Source organism: Pyxicephalus adspersus, chromosome 1 (genome assembly GCF_032062135.1).
Source record: "Pyxicephalus adspersus chromosome 1, UCB_Pads_2.0, whole genome shotgun sequence".
NCBI classification, from domain to species: Eukaryota; Metazoa; Chordata; class Amphibia; order Anura; family Pyxicephalidae; genus Pyxicephalus; species Pyxicephalus adspersus.
Window position 1 is genome coordinate 168,437,658 of NC_092858.1, and position 26,569 is coordinate 168,464,226.

The 26,569-nt window shown below is 40.5% G+C and overlaps 2 protein-coding genes and 1 long non-coding RNA gene across 4 annotated transcripts in view; 2 read left to right on the forward strand and 1 right to left on the reverse strand.

Moving 5' to 3' along the window:
• Positions 1–467: 467 nt before the first annotated feature.
• Positions 468–26,569, forward strand: part of HMGN1 (high mobility group nucleosome binding domain 1) — a 49,990-nt gene continuing 23,888 nt past the window's right edge. The window contains exon 1 of one of the 2 annotated variants that reach the window (XM_072398315.1): positions 468–652. In XM_072398315.1, coding sequence (XP_072254416.1) covers positions 638–652 — 15 coding nt within the window. In that variant the 5' untranslated portion in view covers positions 468–637. The remainder of the gene's footprint in view (positions 653–26,569) is intronic. The other variant, XM_072398314.1, reaches the window with a different exon arrangement.
• Positions 659–5,414, forward strand: LOC140321584 (uncharacterized). Its single transcript, XR_011918982.1, has 4 exons — positions 659–1,385; positions 3,491–3,580; positions 4,162–4,294; positions 4,834–5,414. It is a non-coding gene; the product is annotated as an uncharacterized lncRNA (long non-coding RNA).
• The window catches only part of GET1 (guided entry of tail-anchored proteins factor 1), a 33,018-nt gene continuing 17,337 nt past the window's right edge, over positions 10,889–26,569 (reverse strand). Inside the window, exons 4-5 of the mRNA XM_072398312.1 lie at positions 14,684–14,798; positions 10,889–11,205 (exon numbers count right to left, since the gene is read on the reverse strand). Coding sequence (XP_072254413.1) covers positions 11,132–11,205; positions 14,684–14,798 — 189 coding nt within the window. The 3' untranslated portion in view covers positions 10,889–11,131. The remainder of the gene's footprint in view (positions 11,206–14,683; positions 14,799–26,569) is intronic.

The following is a 26,569-nucleotide window of genomic DNA, read 5'->3' on the forward strand; positions in this document are numbered from 1 at the left end:
ATTTCAGGGAAATTGGGGTTCAAATTCCGGAAGAAGAGAGGGTAATATAGTATGACTTTTCTAGTTTTGAGACAGGTAGGTAAAAAATGTGGGGTTCGCACCTCCTTTCTATGTAAGTGGCCCCGGGGTCCATAATTTGTATGTTTAATTTCCAGCTTCTAGACACACTTTTACAACAGCAACGCTGATGTTCAGTTTTCGCTAGTTTTTATAATTATGACCCCCCCTATTTTAAAAGTTATGAAGGTGGTGAGATAAAATTTGGGGTAGTTAGCAATGGGGGTCCCGTGTACCCTGATAATGTCAGGTCAGTATAACATACTGATTAGGATATCTAGAGGTTTGTACTGGGAGATGTAAGGCTGCACAACATGACATGCAGCATTCATACACACACAGCTGCGACACTTTCCTAGCTATGACGTCATTGTACACGCCCCCTGGTATTCATTTCATGGGTTTGATTTTTCCGTTAGAACCCCGATATTAACCGCTTGCAAGCGCCGGGGATCTCGCTAGTCTTTGTGAGGACTCCATCTGCAGGAGGAAAGGGATTTCTCCCTCTTTCTTGTCTCTCATCCATTACTGGGGGGCTTCGGATTATTTTTTTTTCCCTGCAAACACAAACCGAATCAACATGGCGAAAAGAAAGGTAAGCGGAGGCTCCGCGCGTTACAACTCTGCCGGCACTGAGGAACCTTATCATGCCCCTCCCCCTCCTGCGTTCGGTGGCGGGTTCTCCTCACAGCTCCCCCGCGCGCATTGCTCAGTCAGGACGTTTTAGAACGTTCGGGGATTTGCGGCTCAGCCAATAGGATTGCGCGCGGGAGCGCTGAGCTTTGTGACGTCACCGCTCACAGAGTTCCCGTGTGTGTGTTGGTGTGGTTGGGGGAGAAGAGGCGCTCGTGCCTCCATAGATAGGGCATAGTGAGATGAAGGGGGCGGGGCCGAGGGCGCCATGGTGCTCTGCTTATTTGTTTATAAGGCAGCTTACATTGTTAAAGCGCTCACACACCCCCTCCCCTCCCTCCTGTCTCGTCCTATCAATGGTGGCCTCTCTCCTACAGCGCCCTCTGGTGACTAGCCTGTCACTGGAGGAATGAATAATCAAGTAGATTAGTAACTTCTCCAAGGTCAGCCTAGAGGTATGTCTTTGTGTTGAGAAGGGAAATTAATCTTTTTGTTTTGTTTTTTTCTTTTTAGGTGAATGCAGCTGAGGCTGGAGATGCCAATGATGACGTATGATAAAGAATAGTTGCTACATGTGCAATATAAACATATAATATACCAATATATATAAATGATAAACTTGCTGTAACGTTGGGTCTCATCATCGTCTTTGCTTTCTCTTCCAGCCCAAGAGGAGGTCGGCACGGTTGTCTGCTGTAAGTATTTCATGCTAAGATGGGTACATAGGGTTATAATTGCATCCTGGGGTACCATCGGGGTATAATTGCATTCTGGGGTGCCATCGGGTATAATTGCATTCTGGGGTGCCATCGATCTATAGACAATTACAAGTGATCTTCTAATGGTTTCATAAAGGAGCAGAGAATCTTCACTCAAACAATGCACAGCCCAATTGTGTGCAAAGCATCTTCATGCTATTCGAATGAAGAGTCTCAACCCTTGGATTGTAAGTTCTCCTCCTCCCGTGTCACTGTGTGTAGATTTAATGTACAGCGCTGCCTAATATGTTGGTGCTATATAAATCCTTTTTTCTCCTTTAATACCCAGTTAGGCTGGTTTGTTGAGAGAAGGGCTGTAACTGGCGATTTGCGTCTTCCAATTGGGGCTTGATTTTTTGTTTATGTTTAGTAATGGTAGGCAAAAGCCATCATTATATTGGAATTGAATTTAGTGTTTTAAGAGGATCTAAAGCCAAAATTAATATTGCATTTTACCAGTCTGTGGGGGCTGATGATATTCTTAAAACTGCAGCAGGTAATCCTGCCACTAACACACTTCTGTCCTAGGGTAACGACGCTTGCTTGCCTTGAGTTGTCACCCTAGGGTAGTTTTTAGTCTAGATCAGTGTTTCTTGACCTTTTTTAATATAGGGGGATCCTTGAAATAACTGATTTTGGGGATCCTCCCCTATAATTACTATATACACAGATCACAGTACATCAGTGTGGTGGTTAGTGAGAAGAATCCATCTTACATTGCAGGCCAGTGGGAAGAATGTCCGCCAAAAAGATCAATGGTGTCACTTAATCTGACCAGATTGTTAATTACTTTAGAAACCCTCAGGAATCCTGCTTTAAACACCTTCTAGCTCTCCTCATCTCCATTGCTTAGAGGAATTGTTTAGATTACTGAAAATAGCAGGGACGACTAATAACATGTTAAAATTTAGGATAAAGGTCCAATTTCCAGCAGAATACACTGTAATCAGACTGAAAACATTACACCACAATACCTAAGGTAATCTGCAATTTGGCTTTAGCTGTACTTGGCAAGTCCTGGCTGATCAGGGAATTGGTTGCTGTAGACAAATAATTGTGTTCAGGGTTTTGCACAGCAACAAAGGGGTGTACAGAGATTTCCAGATTTAAGGAAATTAACTTTTAATGTTAAAACTTAAGCAACAATAAATAAAATGCATATTTGCTTCTTTGTATCTGGATGGTGATTTGGCAGATTGGTGCAATGAGAGGTGAAGAAGGGGAATTAATATTATTAAACAGGATTTATATAGCGCCAACATATTACGCAGCACCGTACAATAAAAAGGGGTTGCAAATGACAGACAGATATAGACAGTGACACAGGAGAAGGAGAGGACCCTGCCCAAACAGCTTACAATCTAAGAGGAGGGGGAAGTATCATACAATAGAAGGGGAGGTAGGAATCGATTCAGGCTGTCAGCTCATCTATTTAGAGATGCTGCAAGTTGCACATCTGTAGGGATGCTGATGCAAATCTCAGATCCTGCCAAGGTTGTTGGAAAGATCAGTGCTGGGATAGCTAAAACTTTTCCTTTTAAATTAAGTGGGATTAGCACTTGTCCGTTTTTTTTGTTTTTAATTGCACTTTGTTACCAAAACAAATCATAAGGGAAAATCTTCAAAGTGCACAGAGTTCAGTAATTATTAGGCAATTTGTCCTTGTGTTGTAGATTTTTTTTCTGGTTTCATCTCTGAGATGGGAAATAAAAAGAAATCTACTCACGGTACAATCAGGGGTGGCTTGGTACTGAAAACTACTATTAGGACCACTGATAAAGTGCAGGGTTATTATTAATATTAATATTATTATTATTAATAAACAGGATTTATATAGCCCCAACATATTACGCAGTGCTGTACATTAAATAGGGGTTGCATATGACTGATAGATACAGACAGTGACACAGAAAGAGGAGAGGACCCTGCCCCAAAGAGCTTACAATCTAGTAAATGGGGTTACATGGGAGATTTTTATTTTTAGCAGCCCTGTTGTATTCAATCACTGTTTATTGTGCTTGTAACCTTTTATTGCCTGTTAGGTTGCTTTGAAACATTCTATTAACCATTGAAGGAAACCAGCTCCTCCAAAGGCAGAACCAAAGCCAAAAAAAGAAAAGGCTGCTGCAAAGGTAAATATACGGTGACTGTGGCTATCCATCGATGGGGTTTTGCCAGTAACCATAGTGTATTGCCGGGCTATTGGTCTGGTGATGGCTCCCTTAAGTAAATAGGAATTTCTGACAGGTTGCTTAAGCAAATGGTTGTGTAGTCTGGGGGATCAGAGTTGTGATTTTCTGTTCTCTTTAGGAGACATTGTATGGTGAGTGCCTGGGTATTATATTATTTAAAGATATAAAATAAATCTGCTGACTGCTTGGTATAGGAATTACCTTTTGCGATTGGTCAATAATTTATTTCTCATCCTTTACCCAGAAGAATGAAATTTGCACTATTTTTGTTGGATATTGTTTCTTTGAACTTTAGCTTCTAACCATTCCATTTGGCTTTGGTGTACAAGTTTCAAAACTTTGTTTTAAACAAACAGCAAAATTACAGCTGTGTACTAGCTGACTAGTAGTTCACCACAGCAGGCTCTTTGCAGGCTCACTGATGCAGTATAATATGGGGGGCTTCACTTTAATGGAAAGCAGGGGGCTTTCTGCTCCTGCTAATATAGAACGTATGTTTAACTTGGTGCTTTCTCTTCAAGAGAAGTCTGAAGACAAAAAAAAGATCCAGCAAAGGGAAAGAAGGGTGCTAAAGGCAAACAGACTGAAGAGGCTAACAAACAGGAGACTAAAGAAGACGTGCCATCTGAAAACGGCGAGACAAAGAGCGATGAGGTTGGTATAAAGGAAATGTCTGTTTTTCTGTGGCCTTAAAATACCAGTGCTTTAAATAGGGGAAATAAAACTCTGGTGTAAGATTGAACACCCTTGCAGCACTGCAAGAATTGTGTAAATCCTATTCATGGCTTATGTTGGGAACTAGAATTTCCAAAAATATTTTGAAGGCTATTAGTATTGGCCTGACTTACACAAAGGCTCCTGGTTAATTTACTGCTCTTTAGTGTCAACACGACCTATTGTGAGCAATGCTTACTCACCTATTACAATGGGAAAAATTTTGAACAAATTTTTGGTTGACCTAAAACTTTAAGCTTATTTACACTAAAATAGGTTTGCTGATTCTGAAAGTGCAGTTAGTTTTCTTCTATCACGTCAGTTTTTTTCTTCACCACATATATTATTGCGATTACTGTAGCGTGAAATTGTACAGGCTATTCATTTTCAGACAGTGTGGTCAGAGGTTGTGCGCTGCTCTACATAGTGAATAAGCATTATTTATTTTTCTACTTACACACGTATCTCCTTTCTTTCAGATCATGTCTGGCTCTGCTGTTTGCGTTGTAAGTGCCTAAACAACCCTGATTCATTTTGTTATATCAGTGGCAATTTCACCTTTCCCAGTCAAAGGGTGAACATCAGCACATTTGTGGAGCAAGCCTATTTGGCATTGTTCAAATTTAAACTTGGTGATCAAGATGTCTTGGGCCCCTCATAAGGTGTGCAAACAGTGTGTCGAGGGTTTATGGATGTGGACAAAGGGACCACGTGATAAGATGCCATTTGGTATGCCTATGGTTTGGCGAGAGCCAGGAGATGATTTCAGTGACTGTTACTTTTGTATAGTGAAAACATTAGCATATACCAAAGAAAAATAAATGTAACATAGAGTAACATGAAGTCTATTATCGGCTTTACGCCCAGTGGCTAATTTAGATGAAATTCCAGTGCCGGTTTTCCTTACACTACCTTCTATTGAAGAAGATGATTATGGTGATGAACGAGGTGACAACGCTTACCCGATTAGTTTTCAAAAGTTTTACTGTAAAAAAATGTCATAGAGTAGCAATAAATTCTTTGTATGAACAAAAGTAATTTAAATAAACAGTTTATTAAAGTTCTTGTTTCATTACTTTTTCATTTTATGTAAAATTTGTATTTGTTTTTGACAAAAATGGAGGGTACCCTGTATCATAAAAACTGGATGTGATCGCAAAAAACTGGGATTCATTTCTGGATTCACCACCCAAAAATTAGTGATGATGAACTAGGTGACAACAATGATGAAGAGTTTGAAATTGAAGAGGACTCTGTTTGTAAGCGATTTGATCAGAATGAGTTGAGTTATTTGGCACGTGATTTGGGACTTATGAAGAAGGCTTCAGAACTCCTAGCAAAGACTGCATGAGAAAAACTTACTTGAAAAAGGAACAAAGGTATCGTACTTTTGAACCAGAGAATTTGCATTTCTGCAGTACTTTGGAAGACAGTGGCTTTGTGTATTGCCATAACATACCTGGTTTAATGGAGGAATTGGGAATTCAAATCTATAACTGACTGGCGACTATTCGATAGCTCAAAGCGGAGCTTAAAGTGTGTCCCCCTTCACAATGGCAACATATTTGGGTCAGTCCCAATTGGCCATTCATGTTCTCTTTCTGAAGAATATGCAGACATAAAGAGAGGCATTGAGTTGCTGCAATATCACCAACACAATTGGGTCATCTGTGTTGACCTTAAAATGGTATGCTTCCTTCTTGGTCAGCAACGCGGATACGTCAAGTATCCCTGTGATCTGTGCATGTAGAACTGCAGAGCTTGTGAGTGGCATTGGGTGGAAAGGAATTGGCCTCCAAGATCTGACCTAAAACCAGGTGATCATGTTATTTGAAAAAATAAAGGCCGGTGTGTTTGATGGTCCACAGATTCGGCAGCTCATCAAAGATTAACATTTCATCTGGACAATGTCAGAAGTGGAAAAGAATGCTTGGTTGTCATTCAAAGCCATTGTCAAGGACCTTCGTGGAAACACACGAGCAAATAATTACACAGAAATTGTCCAAAAACTCTTGAAGAGCTACAAAATGTTTGATTGCAATATGAGCCTCAAGGTGCATTTTCTGCATAGCCATCTTTCTAACTTCCTGGAAAACCTTGGTGCAGTCAGTGATGAGCAAGTTGAATGATTCCACCAAGATTTGAAGGTCATGGAAGGAAGGTATCAGGGTAGATGAGATGTACATATGATGACTGACTATTGTTGGAGCATCTGGCAGGATTATCCTAACACTGAACACTCCAGGAAAAGATAAAAGCGTAAATTTTTACCTTAACCACTTACCCGTTTCATTTTCAAATGTTTTACTGTAAAAAAATGTCAGAGTAACAATAAATCCTTAGTATGAACAAAAGAAATTTAAATAAACAGTACATTCAAGTTATTATTTTATCATTTTTCATTGTAAAATTTGTATGCTTTTTGACAAAAATGGAGGGTACCCTGTATCCTAAAAACCGGATGTGATAGCAAAAACCACCCAAACATTAGTAAAAACTCAACAAAAGTCAACTCAACTCAACAAAAAATGTGTTCCGCATTGTTATTTTCCAGTATTTATATAGCGGTGACCTATTACGAAGCGCTGTACAAAGTCCATAGTCATGTCACTAGCTGTCCCTTGAAGGACTTTAAAATTCTAATGTCCCTACCATAGACATAAGTCATTAACACAGTCTACGGTCAATTTTGAGGAAGCCAATTAACCTAACTGCATGATTTTGGAATGTGGGAGGAAACCGGAGTACCCGGAGGAAACCCACCCAAACATGGGGAAAACCTGCAAACTCCATGCAGATAGTGTCCTAGCTAAGATTCGAACCTGGGACCTAGTGCTGCAAAGGCCAGAGTGCTAACCACTGAGTGAATAAAAGACATTTTATTTAATGGTTTATGTAAAATTGCAAAATTGAAGAAAGAGCAGCAAAATGTAGTAAAATGCATATCAAAGCTGCACAGGAGAATGGAAAGTTGTAAACACCATAATATGGTTTAAGATTAAATTAGAATAGTTCCACAATTGAACGCTGCAAGCAGGCAAGATTTTTGTTGCAGGGGCAGGTGATGTTCCTTCTGCAATACAAAATTCTTACCTGCCTGTTCACAATCTTATTTCCTGAAGAATGCACTGCTGCACATGTGCAGCTCAGTAAAAGATGCCAGGATATGCTTGGTATCCCGGCATTTACCGGTGCCACTAGGACTGAATGAACTGAATGTCACACCTGCCCGGTCAAATAAGATGACTGAAGATCTGACAGTGAGTGTAATTACAAAATTGAGATCTGGCACGCAAGCTTATTTTATTGCAGAATGGACAACGCCTTTCCCTTCTGCAAAAAATGACCTGCCTGGTCTCAGTTTCCTAATTTTTATTTTAAGTTCCTCTTCAATTGCTTATCATTTTTAAGCATCCTATTTAATGATGGAAGTTCACAGGTTGTCTCCCACTTGGCAACTCTTCTAGATTTTTGTTGTTTTTTTTTAAATCCGGCATTGCCTACTGTACTTGTGACTACATGTCAATACAGTATTTCTCCTCAAGAAGCAATGAGTGCGAAATTCATAAAGGAACTATGGATCTTTATGCACAATAGAAAGGTCACAATATCAGAGTACTTTTAGTTATTGTGGGCTGTGATTTATGGAGTTATGCATGCAGCAATTGCAATATATGTAAATGATAGATCAGTTAATGTTGTTCTTTTAAGGAAGTCTACCTTAAAAGTCCCATTAAATGGTTGTAAAAAAAAAAATTTCTCAATTTTTGCCTTTTTCTTTTGTGTATGTACAGAATCCATCAAACTTACAACTTCCCATTAAGTGTTATATATTGGAATCAGACTTCGGAAATAATGGATGCGGGAGACAAGAAGAAAAAAAATAATGGTATAATCAAGCAGCCTAGATATTTAGAAATGGCTGAGGGTTTGCTCAGTCACATTCTCTCCATAAGAAAAGGCAATCCTTGCATACCTCCCAACTGTCCTTGTTTTGCAAAGGAAATACAAAGGAAACATTGTTATTAAACTAAATTAAAACTGGGCAGGGTCGTACAATGTAGAGTTAGGAATGTGCAAGGTGAATGCCATTCCAGAAAGTGAAGGAACATTTAGGCAGGGGTTTGTGGTGTATTGTCCTCTTCCTCACACCAACAACCACTGTCTCTCAAGATATAATACATGGTGGTATCTCCCTACAGCTGCTCCATAGCGAATGAATAGGGGTGGCAGTGATCAGTGCTAGTCTTTAAGAACCAGCACAGTGGTACAAGTGTGGACAAGGTGTCACCTGCAGGAGACTGCGTGGGATCTTACGGTTCATAGGCAGGTCTAAACCCCGCCCCCCCCGGCCAAAGAACAATTTTTTCCTTTTTTCATCCATTTCTGCATCTCTTCTTAGCTTCTTTGCTGGTATTTCTTGCTTCAGTGATGGCTGCTTATCAGGAGAGGGTTTCTGATGGCAACGACAATGGGACATGTCCGCCATCATGGCCCAATGTTATCTGTAAAGAGAATGCCTGTGACTGGGTGACAGGGAAGGAGTATCACTCGCCTCCTGTGTCACTGTCTGCATCTGTCTGTCATTTGCAACCTCTATTTAATGTACAGCGCTGCGTAATATGTTGGCGCTATATAAATCCTGTTTATTATTAATAATAGGAGACATATATTGCATTATCACCTTATAACAGGAGGTGTTATGGCAGGAATGTCGTGGAATCTTAATAAAAGCTGCAGATTTACAATGACAGGTAAAGCTTACTTGTAATCATCAAGCAAAAAACATTTTCATGCAGAATTTACTCGCGTGTCCCCTTGTTCTTTGTGTGTCTGGCAGCTGTCTCACACAGCTAATTACACTCATCCCTCTCCTCAATGTGTTCTGTCTTTTATTGTGACCCTCTACCCTCCTCTTTGCTGATCTAATTTGGATATTCTGGACAACATTAGTAAAACAATCAAATTATATGACTGTGCCCCTCTCCATGAGCATTGGTGAAGGATTACCCTTGCGCTGCTCAGCTGACAAAAAGAATCTTCGCGGTGCATAAACCTGCTGCACAAAGGTCGCAGATTGTAATTCAGTGACATCGTAAAGTCTTTTGCTTGTGCTGCTGTTTTTTTGGGATTTTTATGTAAGAAAAAAATTCATATCTGAAATAAAGAAAACAAAGCAGGATTTATATTCCATCACATAGTCTTTCGGGGCTAGTATATTACAGGAGAGTTGTCACTGTTGGCAGTATCCTAGAAAATGCATGGCTATAAAGAAGATCTAAAGTTCAACATTATAAAAATGCTCAATCAGGCAGGTCATTATTGCAGAAAGGGACAGGTGATGCTTCATCTGAAATTATTCCTTCTACCTACCTGCTCTGGGTATGTGTCAAAAAAGCTGAACTGTGCATGCGTTGCCAGAATACTCAAAATCCTGGCTTCCCCTGCATGTGCAGGGAATATATGAACTGCATGCCTGCACATGCAGGGTAAACATAATCCCAACCTGTCCAATCAAGATTACTGAAGATAGTATTCAGGAATAAAAGAGAGAAGATGGTTCCACTTTAACCTCCCTGGTGGTATTCCCAAGTGTGGCTCGGGGTAGATTTTTCATACCAAAAGCGGTAACCCCGAGATACACTCGGGGTGGAATTGCCAGGGGAAGCAGATGCCGACCGACATCTGCTTGTGAGTCTTAAGCTGGAGGGCAGGACTGTTGGGCAGGTAGGCGGAACCGGGTGGAAAATTTAAAATAATGAGGATCTTTAAATGTACCGCTTTTACATTTAAAAATCCTCATTGGTCATACCGTCATATGAAATGAGAGCCATTAAAGTGTATGTAATGTTAAACCTGTTTTTTAAGGGTTGGACCCTTTGTCTGGATTTTCTTGCTACCAGTGTCCCCACGGGAATTTATCCGTTAATTTGTCATCGTGGCCATGGTCAGCAAAACAGAAAGTGAGGGAAAATCCAGAATTTCATCTGAAGCAATAGAAGAAGAAAAATCCACCAATGGAGACACCAGCTCTATAGAACAACTGTCTGGGATAAAATTTGTTAATTTGGAGAGACTTCCTCCTTCATTTTCTGTGTCTTTAGGACAGGAAGTGAAGGGAAATCTCTCTAGTGGAGTGAAGGAGCAAGAATTGACTCCCTTCTCAGTTTTATACAAAAGTAAAAAAACTGAGCTGGAGATAATTTTCTTTTATTAATGCTAATTATCTGGCTGTCACTACGATTCAGTGACTTCTGCGCATTGTAAGTTAAGACAGCCTGACAATTGGCATTTTTTTTTTTAGAAGATGTCCAACAATGGCAGCATTAAAATAGGTGTTGGGACCTACCTGCACCAGCTTTTAAAAGCCCTGGCTGAAAGCTGATGTGATTACGAGAGGCTTCGGCTGTTTTTGGTAGTGTCAAAGCTCCTTCCTCCCCGTACAATCCTACTGACCAGTGTGTGGCAGACAATCATAAAGATGGGCCAATAAAAACGTGTGTGTGCGTAGGCATTTGCTCAAATCCATCAGTCTGGAGGTTTCTCAGGCACTGCTTTATTTCAGGTGTAAAAGAAAATATTCCACAATAATGAAAGAACATAAAGTGATCAGATGATTTCATTTGACCAGCATGGTTTATACACAACAGCCAATAACACACAAATACATTGAATTCTTCAGAACAAATAAATAAATAGGTCATAGCATGGATGTTGCCGGTGGCACATTACTTTCGGTGCTCAAGATTCCGGTTTCTTGTCTGCATTCCAACCTTCTCAGCTAATAGGGTACAGCATGATGGCTACCACTTTGTTGCATACCACCAGCCAACATGTAATACCAACTCCACCTGAAACAGAGATTTTTAAATTAGTTTGGGCCATTCTACAGAATGAAAAAAGTACCATTTCAGAACTTCTACAGGAGGACACAGCTAAGCACTGCTTTACCCTGTTGCAGATCTTAGATGTGTTAACAAGTCCAGAAATAATTAGTTCCTCCTGTAGAATTTAAGGTGCATTTAAAACCCATCTTTTTAAACTTGCCTACCCTTCTTCTTCTGTCTCCTAAACCCTCACTACTCACTCATTTCTGCATCACACAATAGGAGGGGGATATGGAATGGTGGGTAAATAATGAGGGTTTAGGAGACAGAAGAAGACAGGTAGGCAAGTTTGAAAAGATGGGTTTTTAGTGCACTTGTAAGTGAGCAGAAAGTAGGAGCAAGCAGAATAGGATGAGGAAGACCATTCCAGAGAGTCGGGGCAGCTCTAGAAAAGTCTTGGAGCGCTGCGTGTGATGAGGTTATGAGTGAAGAAGTCATTCGTACGTGCTATCACTGGCTTGTAAAAGACGGAATCATCTAAGCCAAGGAAGAGTTACTGAACTGAAGTTGAAGGGTGCCTTTTTTTATTTTATTATTATACAGTTGCTGAATATCATGCAGGTTTGTAATATTACTGTAAAGTCTTTTGGCTGTCCCTGTAAAAGACTACACATGAATCCCTGCTCTGGTGACAGTCATAAAATACTGCATTTCTGATGCTCTAACACAGAATACGTCCTGGTCATTAAACTTGCAATAGTAATAGTTAAAACTTCTGTTAAAAATGTTCCTAACTATATCAGGAGGATAAAACATGGAACTGAAATGGTTCTGGTAGCTGAAGTATCCTTCTGAGAGCCAAAAAAGCCAACTAACTAATTTGTGGTTGGAAGTTATTTTTTATTGCAGCCACAAACCATTGCACAACAATCTCCGCAGCCAGAAAAAACCCACAAGGACTGTTTTATGAACAGGGAGAAAATTCTAAATATAAATGTCATAAAAGCCAGTAAATATTATCAGATAATGCAGCACTAAAATAGCTTATAGTTTAAGTATGTTTTGTGGGCGATGTGGACGGGCTTTGGGTTTACGTCTGTAGAAAAATGAAGAATGTTTAAAGGTGACTTCTATTTGTTTTTCAGATCAAAAAGAAACTAAAGAGACATACAAAGTGGGGCTTTTTAGGAATAAAATCAGTTTTACTAAAGTTATAAAGCATCCAACAAAGTACAAGGTACATATAGTATTGAGTATTAGTAAATACAATCATGTCCCTTGGCCTTAAAATTTACAATCGTTTAGAGTGATCTCATAATAAGCGGTTTTCTCTGGTCCCGTTTCGCTGATAGGCTTCCTCAGGGGACTTTTAGAGAGACTCTTACTAGTTAATAAAATATTTTTTATATCAGTTTGAGACACTTTTAAGATTACAAAACAAAAACAGTTAGGGAATTGCTGGCAATGATTGATAAAATGTATATAGAAAAATTTATTCCAAACCAACAAATCTTAGCTAGACAAAGAACTGCTGTCTGAGTATTGTAAAGTATACCCGACACGTTGCGTGGATCATACCGCTTCTTCATGGGATAGATAGTCTGATGCCAAAAAAAGCCTTGCCATATTCCAACAAAAGCCAAAATGTACAGCAACATATAATAAGCATCAGCAGCATTAGGTTCAGGCCACTTCAAATCAACTGTATCCCAATCGATGGACAGAAGGGTTCCATAGCAATGTGCCAAGTTGTATGAAAAGGTCCTTTACATGCACGAATCCTGATGCTGCGTCCGCGTACATGAAGTGATGGAAAGCACAGCCATAATATTATTAGACACTTTTAAGATTATTTAGAACAGGGGAGGGGAAACTTTTTGGCTGAAGGGCCACAATGAGTTTTAAAATTTGACAGGCGGGCCAGGACAGTACCAGATGTATAGAGAATGTTTGTATGAACTGATATAAATTACATGTAAAAGCTATTACCTAAAAATAAAAGAAAACTTACACTCAAGTTACCCTTTTTCTCCAGTGGAAAATGTTGTACCAATATTTGACGGTCCAGATTAAAAAGCACAGCCGTATATGGCCCATGGGCTGACGTTTGCCCATGTCTGATTTAGAATATATTGACGAGGGTATTTAACATGCAGTTGACCTCTTAAATTGCATCAAGCTGCTTCAAACTGCTTTTGCATTGCTTTTGACATATGGGTGCAGAATCTGAATTGAACAAAAGCCAATCCACACAGGCCCTGAGAATTAAGTGACACAAATCAACACCCCCCATATCATTGTGCATTCTGATAATGAGATGTAGATCTATGGTCAAGAACAAATGTCTGCTTTAATAGGTGCATCACCTTGACTTAGTGCTAAAGTGTGCAAATGTGGTGGGAGCCAAACATACGCTTTAAACTGTTAAGGGTTATTCACATAGAAATGGTTTATTAACATTTATGTGTGTTTCATTATTTGATTTTTGTACAACTATGTGATATATCATCATTATTCACATATAAAACTTCTGAGCAACACTAAAACCCTGCTGTCCTCCCCTTTTTATTCTTATTTACCAAACTAAGGTGTGTGGTTTTTGTAGATATCCCTTAAGTGGTAAGGGAACACTCACCCTTTATACCATTACTATGGTGAAACACGTTAACATACGGTATGCAGGTGTTTTAAGGTAGTCTTTTGACTTTAAATTAAAGATAAACTCTACTGAGTGTGAATATTAATTTTAGCTTATATGGTAATACAGCCTACCTGACCTTTGTAACTCTCTGGCATGGCAGTCTCCCCCCTCTAAAGCACGGTCTTCTGAGACACCCTGCTATAATTACTATATACACAGTTTACAGAACATTAGTTTGGAGGTCAGTGGGAAAAATGTCTCCTACACTGCTGGCAGGAAGGAAAAATGCCATTCTTACAGGTATCCAAATAGATCATTGGTGTCAGCTAAACTTACCCAGGAGGTAAAATTGCTCATGGCTGAAGGACCCCCTGGCAACCTCTGGAGGAACCTTGCTTGGAAAACACTGGTCTAAGCACTCTGCATGACAAAAATTACTTTTTGGTCTAGTATACATAATTGTTCACTTCCAATCTGATTTCTCATTTAGTGATCAGACCTAAAGTGAATCAAAATTGAATAGAATTGTTTTTGGTTTACCAATAAATATGTACAGCTTGGGTGTGCTGACAGATATCTATTGAAAGTACACAAGTCATTTTGTGCATAAACAGTTGAGAAAATCTGATCAAAAGCTCAAATCAGTTTTGTTGTTCACCCTATCACTACCCCTTGATCACAAAGACAGGATATTCACGATGAGCCATAGCACTGGTTGTTTAAGTGCAAAATTGCGAGCAGATGTGCTTTTGTATTAGACCTGAGATTTCACCTATTTCTAGTAGTCGTGATCTAATGCCACCTAAACACCCCAGAAAACACTGATGATGTCTCTAGTTCCGGTGCCGGTGTTACCATTACCTGCAATTCCTGTAGGAAAGGCGACTAGGCGTTCCAGAGGTGCAATCCATTTACTGGGCAGTACAGTCACAGGTTCAGCGTAATACTTCCAGATAAGGCAAATCATCAGAGCGGCCTGGGGGAAAAAAGAAGTGCATGTCACCATGTTCGTTACAAAAACGAAGATTATATCAGAAGAAAACATTTTTTTTGGGCAATTGTAAATTACCAATACAATATTTAAATGCAAACTGGACATTAATAAACCCGAAATCCAGGTGTACAATGCAGAACTTGCTTGCTTTTTGTGACACAATGAAAAAAAACTGAATCTGAATATTATACTGTCTGCTTTTGGTGCTTCCCTTCTTGAATGCCTTTCCCCTTCCCCAGTCTGTGATTGAATTGTGAAAGGATAAACAGCAGATACTTAAACTCATCTCTCAATCATCTGCGTTTTCCTTCCATCAGTATGCTCCAACACATGAGCTAATTAGCTTCTTGTGCTGCCCCTTCCTCCCTCCATTTAAGCTCTGCTATACAGAGACAAGTGTCTGATACCAAGACAGATTCGGGTATTTACACTTGTATTCGTAAAAATTATTAATAACAAAAAAAAATTTTCACATAGATTTTTAGTAATATATTTAGTGTAATTCTGGTCTGGTGAATCCAGAAACAACATCAGTTTCATTGAATTGGCTCTAGTTCTTGTGATACAGGAATTGGAATAGACAATTTTACCAACAACAAATGTTAACACAGCATATTATAATTATTATTCTATCAATGTCTTCAACATTGTATTAATATGTTATATATCTGCCTGGAGTTCACATTTACCTCTTTACATCTTTCATGTACAGAACAGTAGATTTTCCCTTTTATTCACCAGTTTATAGGTGATCACAGATGGCTCAGTGTTCCCAGGTTTATGTATCCCTTAATCACTGCAATGTTGTAAAATACACACACCACATCAAACCTTCCACACACTGCACAGACACAGGATGCAACTCCGTCCTATTATTATTATTGCACAGTATTTTTTTTATAGCACAGACATTTTACGCAGCGCTCTACAAAGTCCAATGTCCCATCCTATTGTGTGTCAAATTCCCCCACCTACTAGATTGTAAGCTCTTCGGGGCAGGGTCCTCCCCTCCTGTATCACTGTCTGTATTAGTCTGTCATTTGCAATGCGTAATATGTTGGCGCTTTATAAATCCTGTTTAATAATAATAATAATAGTCACTATATGTCCCTACCATAGTCATATGTCTTTAATACAGTCTAAGGTTAATTTATGGGGAAAGCTGATTAACCTGACTGCATGTTTTTGGAATGTGAGTACCCGGAGGAAACCCACACTAACACAGGGAGACCCTGCAAAACTCTATGCAGATAGAGTGCTGGCGAACCTGGGAACCCAGCGCTGCAAAGGCCAGAGTGCTAACCACTGAGCCTCTGTGCTGCCTCCTAGAAACAAAACTGTCTGTTCTTCAACAGAAGGGAAATAAATAACATGTAAAACAATACAGGAAACATTCCTCACACAATAACTTCTCAGGAAAGTTATTCACTTTGAAGTCTATGTATATATCCAACAACGAACTTCTCATATTTACTTCCTTTTGGTCTGTTAGATATACTATTCAAAAGTTTGTGTTTGCAGAAAAAATACTTAATGATCCTGCCAGAAGTCCTAAATGCTAAACAAACGTTTTGCGGATCTTCTGACTGGCTGTGGACTATATAACAACCCCTTGTTATGTGGAAGAGGGGAGGGGAATGTGCTTCTGCAGTGCTCACACATTTCCTGTCCTAGGGCGCTACTCTTTCATAGATATCTTGGGCCTGAGTTATTAAAACTCTCCTAGGCTGGAGAGGATACATTTTCATTAGTGAACCTAGGTGATCCAGAAAACCTGGATTTGCAATTTTTGGCCAATTTTTTTAATCCTGGACCAGATCCATTTCAGGTTTGCGGGATTACCCAGCTTCACTGATGAAAGTGTATCGTCTCTAGCCTTGGTGAGCTTTAATAAATTAGGCCCATAATCTTTTAGAGAGGATCTGTAAGGATCTGTATGAAGCACTTCAGTTGTTCCAGATATCAACTGAAGCTCCACCGCAAAATATAGACACTTGCTAACCCTGGTGCTAGGGAAACCCTACAGGCTGGGGTCAAACAGAAACATATGTGGTACTTTATTAACAAGAAGGCTGTTAGATTAGGGCAGCACAGTGGTGCAGCGGTTAGCATTCTGGCCGTTGCAGTGCCAGGTCCCAGGTTCGAATCTTGGCCAGGACACTATCTGCATGGAGTTTGCAGCTTCTCCCCGTGTTTGCATGGGTTTCCTCCAAGTACTGTGGTTTCCTTCCACATTCTAAACAAAAAATGCAGTTAGGTTCATTGGCTTCCCACCAAAATTGACCCTAGGTCACCTACTATACATAGCGTGTGTTAAACACAATCCCACACAAATAATTTTGTTCTGAGGATAAAAGGTTTAAAAGAAAATAAATAATTAATTAAGGTATGTAGAAGAGGTTAGGTTGTGTCCGATCCCAACGCGTTTCGCCAAACTTGCTTCCTCAGGGCAGGTGGAGACAGATATAGATAGGGTATAGGAGCTTAAGGGAAAAATACCAATACAAATGCAGGTTTAGTATCACTAGTTTTCACTGGGCAATACAATACACAAGCCCATAGATATCATCTTCACTTTAATCCATTATCATGAAATTAGCAATACACCTTCTTGTTTACATTCTTCCCACATAGTATATTTTGCTCTAACATGAAAGATTCATCTTCCAGTGTCATTTTGACAATTATTTGGTTGCTGTTTTTATGGCAATGATGCCAGTGTGCTGTTTCCTACGTTTTTTTTCTATTGAACAAATACTTCCACTATAACCTGCCTATTTTATGCCCACTGTAATATATTTTATTTATTCTGTAAGATATGCAAACCCTCCACCACATCAGGGTATTCATCAGGGTATTAGGAAGCTCTGATCCTTTGAGCAGTGACATGGTAATAGCATAGAAAAGCAAAAGTTGTACTATTAGAAAGTACACGGGCTGAGGGCTTGACAATTTCCTTTTTTTTTATTTTTGGATTCTACATTTAAAAAAAATAAACATTACGGAAACCAAAAATCACAAACTTGCCCATATAAAAAACCTTGACAATGAGAAAGAAGGCAAAAGAAGAAAGGTGGAGAGAAAATGCTGAGGTGGATAAACAACATTCCAGAAGCAATGATGTTTAGCTTTTGTGAGCTCAAAGAAACAACACCTGACAGAAACACCCAGCATGCTTGTGACCACGAGGTTACAAAAAGACCCAAACAAAGACCCGACCAACCACATGCTTGACTACAGGCACACAACTCAACATTTACAAGCAAGGCAAGGACAGGTATGTGACAACTGCTTGGTGTATGGTGAGTGGAGAGCAAGACATACAATATGATCCAGGTAAAACCAAGCCCTCCCATGTGTTCTTTTACTTTTATAAAATATTTACACACATATATATATATATATATATATATATACACATACATACACACATACACATAATATTATTATTAGACAGTATTTATATAGTGCCAACATATTAGGCAGCGCTTTACAAAGTCCATGTCATGTCACTAGCTGTTCTTTAAAGGAGCTCACAATCTAATGTCCCCACCATATTCATATGTCATTTATACATTCTAAGGTCAACTTTGGGGGGGAGGCTAATTAAACTAACTGCATGTTTTTGGAATGTGGAAGGAAATCGCAGTAAACCTGTGCAGGCACAGGGAGAACCTGCAAACGAGATAGTGTTCTGGCTGGAATACGAACCTGGGACCTAGCTCTGAAAAGGTGAGAGTGCTAACCACTGAGCTACCGTGCTGCATTATACACAAACATTTCTCCAAAAGATTTAAAACAGTAGACCTGCTGTCTGTTGTCATCAATGAAGCAGTATACCTTGAAGTATTCACATGGAAGCCACTAATTGGTATATTGACAAAGGATTTAACTATTTATTTTGAAACTGATATGGAGTATTCCTAAATACATAGCAGCAATGAATTAAAGCGGACTTAAAGTCAACATTTTTACTTTACATACAAGGGTAGACAACCCTTATATATAAATTAAAAAAAAAAAAACTAGTGCAGCACTGCCCCTTTCAGTCTTGAATGCCGCAGTGATCAAGAATGAAGAGCAGAGACTCCTGGGATACATACATCACACATTCCAGGAAGCTCCAGGTGCTCCTTCTGCGCAGGCCTGATCTCAGGCATGCACAGAAGGTGCTTTTTTTCACATAGCGGAGAGAGATGCTGATCTCACGCATGTGATTGGATTTCTTTTTTTCCCCCCTTTACAGCGGGCTACGTCACCCTGTTTGGGTGATGCAGCAAGAAGACCAGAAAAGAAGACAGAAGATGGTGGCACCCAGCACTTCTTGCACAAAGAAGAATCCCAGGACGGCGCGGGACCGGATCGAGGAAAGGTCCAGCGCCATGGAGGGATCTGCAGGATTGAAGGTAAGTGTAACTTTTTTTTTTTAATTAAGTTAGCAAAACTAAATGTAAATCCTTTCAAATGTCCTTTATTGCAGAAGGGACAGGCAATGTGTTAAACTTATCAGCCTGATCACATTTTTTAACCCCCCTAGCGTTCTAATTCTATCAGTTTTTTGATGCAAAAAGTGATCCTATTTTTTTTTGGCATAGAAATTTTTGTTTATATTGTGGGCCTGTAATTCTTAGGATTAACTCCCAGGTATGATAATTATATTTATTTATTATAATATAATCATAAATTATAATATAATAAATAATTATAAATATTAATTTAAAAAAATAATTAAATAATAGACAACAATGTAATCTGAAAATAAAATATAAAATTAAAATGTACTTTTATTTTTATTTCATGTTGTGTTGTGTTTTTGCACTGTAAAACCCATTTAAAAGCAGATTACATTGCAATCTGCTTTTAAATTTCCCGCCCGGCCACACCCCCCAACGGACCGGCGCCCCAGCTTCACAGCAGGACCATTGGATCGCCACTGGAGCGTGGAGCAAAGGTAAGGGGGGCGCTTAAAGTTACCCCGAGTGTGACTCGGGATTACCGCTTTTTGCATGTAAAAGCCACCCCGAGTCACACTCGGGATTACCGCTGGGGGGGGGGTTAAAATTGCTCCAATGCAGGTGCTTCCATCACCTGGACCTCCAGCCGGTTCCTGATCTTTGGCCTTCTCGACTTGCCAGGCTGGAATTACTGGATGTAACTCCTGTAAATGTGCATGCGAGTTCATTCATTCCCAGCAGCCAGCGGAGCTGTCAGGATACCCAGCATACTACACTGAGCTGCACATGTCCCGATCAGTGTACATAAAAGAAATAGTTACAAACCAAGAGGTGAGATTTTTTTTTAATTGCAGAAGGGACATCTGCATCTGCATTTTTTTGTAGTTCAGCTTTGAGTCCATCCTGAAGAAGTGGTACAAACTACGAAACGCGTTGAAACCCTAATCTAAATCTTCTGCCTACAGCAAAAATGAAAACTAGTTTGGTATTTATAAAGCAGTGAATGTGGATTTTACTACACATTCACTGGTGGTAACTCAATTGCAGTCTTTTTCAAACACACCTGCAGTAAATGTTTGGTATTGTCATCCATGCACACCCCTAATTGACAGATGTACCCTAACTGGTGGCAATACTAATGAGACAAATCTGTTTTTTAGGCTATAATTTATTTTGTTCTGCGGGACCTTTTATGCTTAGTGTGCTAGCTTTACAGTCTAACTCCAGTTTCTGCTCTTCGGTTGCCTCCAGTCCCTCCAAAGCATGGCACCTTTATCTTACATATACTTTCCTTTTTAGATGCCATAAGGCTAGTCCCTTACGGTCCAGGGTTACCTTTGGATCTCCAGTGGTGAACAGCCCACAACAAAGCAGAGAGAAGCACTAACATCAACACTGTTCTCTGCACCGTGTGTAAGAAGCCTGTGGTGGCACCCCTTTAAGGGGCGGGTCCATGACACCCTGTCATTCAATCCAAAACACTGAGGACATCTAGAGGTAGAAGCGAATTACTACAGGTGAAAACTGCTTGTAAAAAGTTTTCTAGAGGAAATTTAAAGAGAAAATTGGCTCTTCAGGGCAGGCTCCTCTCCTCCTCCTATTTCACTATTTGTATCTGTTTATTTGCAACCCTATATTACAGTGCTGGGTAATATGTTGGCACTATATAAATCCTGTTTATTAATAATAGTAATAATAATAATAGTATGGACATAGCTCTGCCACACAGCACAGGCAACAGGTCAAATTCAGATGAGCTCACATCTCCCTTTGCTCTCCCCTTCTGCCCTCCCCCTAGTCTGAACTATACTGAATATAGCAAGGGGCTGATACCAAATCAAATTCAGAAACTGCTCAAATGTTTATATATTGATGTACTGATGAATACACAGCTGCATTTCTTGTCCCTTTTACATCTGGCTGGAGTTCACCATGAAAACCTGCCATGCAAAAGGCTGTAGAGGAAGGTTACATAACCAACATTTCAGCTTTGGGACAGGTATAGGCACATTTATTTGTGATTATTATTAGCAGCTTTTTGTGTAATGTAATATTTTTTGCATTGTGGATTATTTGTCCTATCCAATAAAAAAAGGGGGCTGGGAGCAGAAAGCAGGTGTGCAAGAAATGTACGGAGATGAAGCCTCAGCTTGTGATATACCCAGGCCACCAACAGCAAGAAGAATTATCCTCCGAAATGCTGTTTTGTAAGTCAGATATTGCCAAGGGCAAAAATTTCACCCGCCTCAATGCCTTTTATGCTTGAATTCTTTAACATTAGGGAGGGGCAGCTGCCTGGGCATGAGTTGTGTGCAGCAGAGGGGAAGCTACTATCATACCCAATCTTCTAAAATGCACTCTAGGTGTGTCGGCCTGCAAGGAACCTGGGCTGACTGTAACCATGGAGGAAAAAAAATACCTTTGACAGTAAACATTCTTTAGTAAACTAACCCACTGCATTCATTATGTGTGGAAATCAGTATATAAACATTTAGGGCCTCCATTCATCAGCATACATTTTATTATATTACATGAACATGGTGACATAACATTTTATGTAAGACAAAACAGGTTTTATGTGCTTTTTTCCCTCAATCTTCTCTGCAAACAATTTAAAGCATGAAGTATGACTGAATACAAATTAATCTGATATTCTTCGAGGTCCATGGGCCTGAAGTTTTAAAGCTCTCCAAGAGTGGAGCGTATACAATGCCTGCAAACCTGGAGTGGATTTCTTAAAAGCCATTTGCTATTTGTTAGCAATTGTTTTAAGTCCTGGACCAGAATCATTCCAGGTTTGCTGTGTCACCCAGCTTCACCAATGAAATTGTATCCTCCCTAGTCTTGGGAGAGCTTTAATAAATCAGGCCTCATGTGTTTCAGTGCTAGCAATTGTTTCTCCATCACAGAATGGGCCTGACTGATTAAAGCTGGAGAAAATAGGCTATCAAAGGAGAATCTGGGTGATTCATCAAGCCTAGATCTAGACCTGGACCAGATTCTTTCCAGATTTGTGGATTCATACCCCATAAATACATAACCATACTCTTCCTCGCCCCCTACCAATACATACCTCAGCCATTCTTGCCCCCACCAATACATACACCACCCATCCTCGCCCCCCACCAATACATACCCCACTCATACATACCTAACCCATCCTGACCCCTCAATATTACATACCACACTCATATATACCCCATCCATCCTCGCCCCAACTGATACATGCCTCACTTATACATAAACTACCCATCCTCACCCCCCACATACATACCCCACCCATCCTCAGCCCCACCAATACATACCCCACCCATCTTCACCCCACACTCATACATACCCCATCAATCCTCACCCGCCACCGATACATACATCATCAATCCTCACCCCCCACCAATACATACTCCACTCATACATAACCCCCTACCAATACCTACACCACCCATCCTCGCCCCCCACCAATACATAGCCCACTCATACATACCTAACCCATCCTGACCCCTCAATATTACATACCCCACTCATATATATCCCATCCATCCTCGCCCCCACTGATACATGCCCCACTTATACATAAACAACCCATCCTCACCCCCCACATACATACCCCATCCATCCTCGCCCCCACCAATACATAACCAACCCATCCTCAGCCCCACCAATACATACCCCACCCATCTTCACCCCACACTCATACATACCCCATCAATCCTCACCCGCCACCGATACATACCCCATCAATTCTCACCCCCCACCAATAAATGCCCAACTTATACATAACCCACCCATCCTCATCCCCCACATACATACCCCATCCATCGTCACCCCCACCAATACATACCCCACCCATCTTCACACCACACTCATAGATACCCAATCAATCCTCACCCGCCACTGATACATAACCCACTCATACATAGTCCATCAATCCTCACCCCCCACCAATACATGCCCCAATCATACATAACCCTCCCGACCCCTCCCCCCTCATATATACCCCATCCATCCTCGCCTCCCACCAATACATACCCCACCTAGCCTCGCCCCCCACCAATACATACCCCACCCATCCTTTCCCCCCACCCATACATTCCCCCAATCCATCCTTCTCCCCACTCATTCATACCCCACCCATCCTCACCCCTCAATAATACATACCCCACCCATCTTTGCCCCCACCAATACATACCCCACCCATCCCCAACTCATAAATACATCATCAATCCTCACCCCCCACCAATACATACTCCACTCATACATAACCCCCTACCAATACATACCCCACCCATCCTCGCCCCCCACCAATACATACCAAACTCTTCATAGCCCCCTACCAAAAGGTACCCCACCTATCTTCGTCCCCACCAATACATACCCCATTAATCCTCACCCCCCACCAATACATACCCCACCCTTACAAAAATCCACCCATCCTCACGCCCACATACATACTCCATCCAATCTTACCCCCCACCAATACATACCCCACTCTTCCTCGCCCCCTACCAATACATACCCCCCCATCCTTGCCCTCCACCAATACATACCTCAATCTTTTTCACTCCCTACCAATGCATACCCCACTCATACTCGCCCCCCACTAATACATACCCCATCAATCCACACCCCCCTACTAATAATACATACCCCACCGATTCTCACACCCCACATACATTCTCCATTCATCCTCACCCCCTACCAATACATACCCCACACATACATACCCCACTCTTCCTCGCACCCTACAAATACATACCCCACCCATCCTCGCCCCCCAATACCCCACTCATTCTCACCCCCCACCAATACATACCCCACTCTGACATACCCCACCCATCCTCGCCCCCACCAATACATACCCCATCAATCCTCAACCCCCCACCAATACATACCCCACCCATCCTCACCCCCCAATAATACATAACCCCACCCATACATACCCCATCCATCATTGCCCCCACCAATACATACCCCACCCATCCCCAACTCATACATACATCATCAATCCTCACCCCTCACCAATACATAGCCCACCCGTACATAACCCACCCATCCCCACGCCCCACATACATACCTCATGCATCCTCACCCCCCACCAATACATACCCTACTCTCCCTCTCCCCCTACCAATACATACCTCACCCATCCTCGCCCTCCGCCAATACATACCCTACTCATACATACCCCACTCTTCCTTGCCCCCTACCAAAAGGTACCCCACTCTGACATACCCCACCTATCTTCACCCCATCAATCTATACCCCACCCATACATATCCCATCCCACCTTGCCCCCACTCATACATAACCCATACATCCTCATCCCCCACATACACTCCCCATCCATACTACCCCACTCTTCCTCGCCCAATACCAATACATACCCCCCCATCCTTGCCCTCCACCAATACATACCTCACTCTTCCTCACCCCCTACAAATATAAACCCCACTCATACATACCCAACCCATCCTTGCTCCCACCAATACATACCCCATCAATCCTCAACCCTCTACTACTAATGCATAGCCCACCCATTCTCACACCCCACATACATTCCCCATCCATCCTCACCCCCTACCAATACATACCCCACTCCTCCTCGCCCCCCACCAATACATACCCCACCCATTCTCACCCCCCACCAATACATACCCCACCCATTCTCACCCCCCACCAATACATACCCCACCCATTCTCACCCCCACCAATACATACCCCATTTATACATAGATCACTCATCCTCGCCCCCCACCAATACATTCCCCACTCATATATACCTTACCCATCCTCACCCCCCACTTATACATACCCCACTCATCCTCGCCCCCCACCAAGACATACCCCACCCATGCGTACTCCACCCCACTATCTTTGGATTCACCTATTCGCTATGCAGGTTTCTTTAAAGGCAACATTGTATTCTTTTTTAATATATGTTTCTATGGAATTGCTCAGATTTGTAGCAGGTAACAAGTTGACAATAAACCATCTAGGAGTTTGTAATATTCTTGTTTTAGGAATTCTTCCCTACTTCAAAATGTTTGGATTGTCTTGCATGTCAGACCTCTTCCTAATAAAATCAGGAACTAATAATTAGCAAATGAGTATTGGGGCCTAAAACCTGTCAGAATGAACCTGTATGTTATATGGCACATTGAATCCTGATTGCGGGAAGAATATATATCTGAAAAGCAGAACAATTGATGTAAAGATAAAGCTGGCAATACATTTTTACCTAGACAGCCCTGAACAAGGCTGGGTTATTGTATTTCAGACGTATGCTTAGATATTGGAGGAGCACACACATCAAAGGCAAATATTTACTTTGCCTATTATACGATACCCAAAGGAGAGAAAGCGTGACTGGTTTTAGCATACTGTCACATGGGTCAACAGCAAACAGTAACTGTTTCTTATTGTCCTTTAAAGTCTCTGAATTTACTGGAATGCACTAGACATGCAAAAGGAGAACAATACAAAGGGGTAAAAGATGTGCAATATACCCCTACAGGCATAATAAGTAATAAATAACCAAACACTGATTTGGTCAAAGATTCTTAACTCAAATAACAGCAGAAGGAACAAAATATCTGTCTGGTCACATGGGCCAATCAGTAATGAAAACAATCATTTGTTGATCAGACCACACATTTGGTGTAAGTGATTTCGAATAGAAATCTTGTATTGAAACCAAGGAAACTACTTAGAAAAGTGGAAAACATCATCTCCCAGAATAAATTTAGTTAAAGGATATTAAAATTAAAATTTATAAATTATGTTTCAGTTGGGGAGAGGTTATAAATTTAATTCTGTTGGTTGCAGACATAATTTGCATGCACATCCAAATTAAATATTAAATCCAGGAACAATGAAACCAACTTTTGAAGACACGATTTTATATTCACAAACGTACGAAACCTTTGATTTTTATTTTAGAAATCAAAATGTTTCCCACAGTTACAATGAAGGTCCCTTTCTCCTCTATCTCTCTCCTGGTAAGGAGTCTGTATGGGTCATTTATTATTATTATTATTATTATTATTATTAATAATAATAATTAAAAACAGTATTTGTATAGCGCCATTAAATAGAGGTTGCAAATGACAGACATGTTTATTAAATCTATATTTTCAATACCCAAATCACACATTTCATTTTAGTGGTGTTTTTAAAAATGTTTTCACCCAACTTTTACCCAATATTAAGACATTATTTAGATTGTATTCAATTAGAAAATGTATAAATTAATGAAATGTATAAACAAAAGGAGTAAAAGCGGATTCACACATTTTTAGGTAT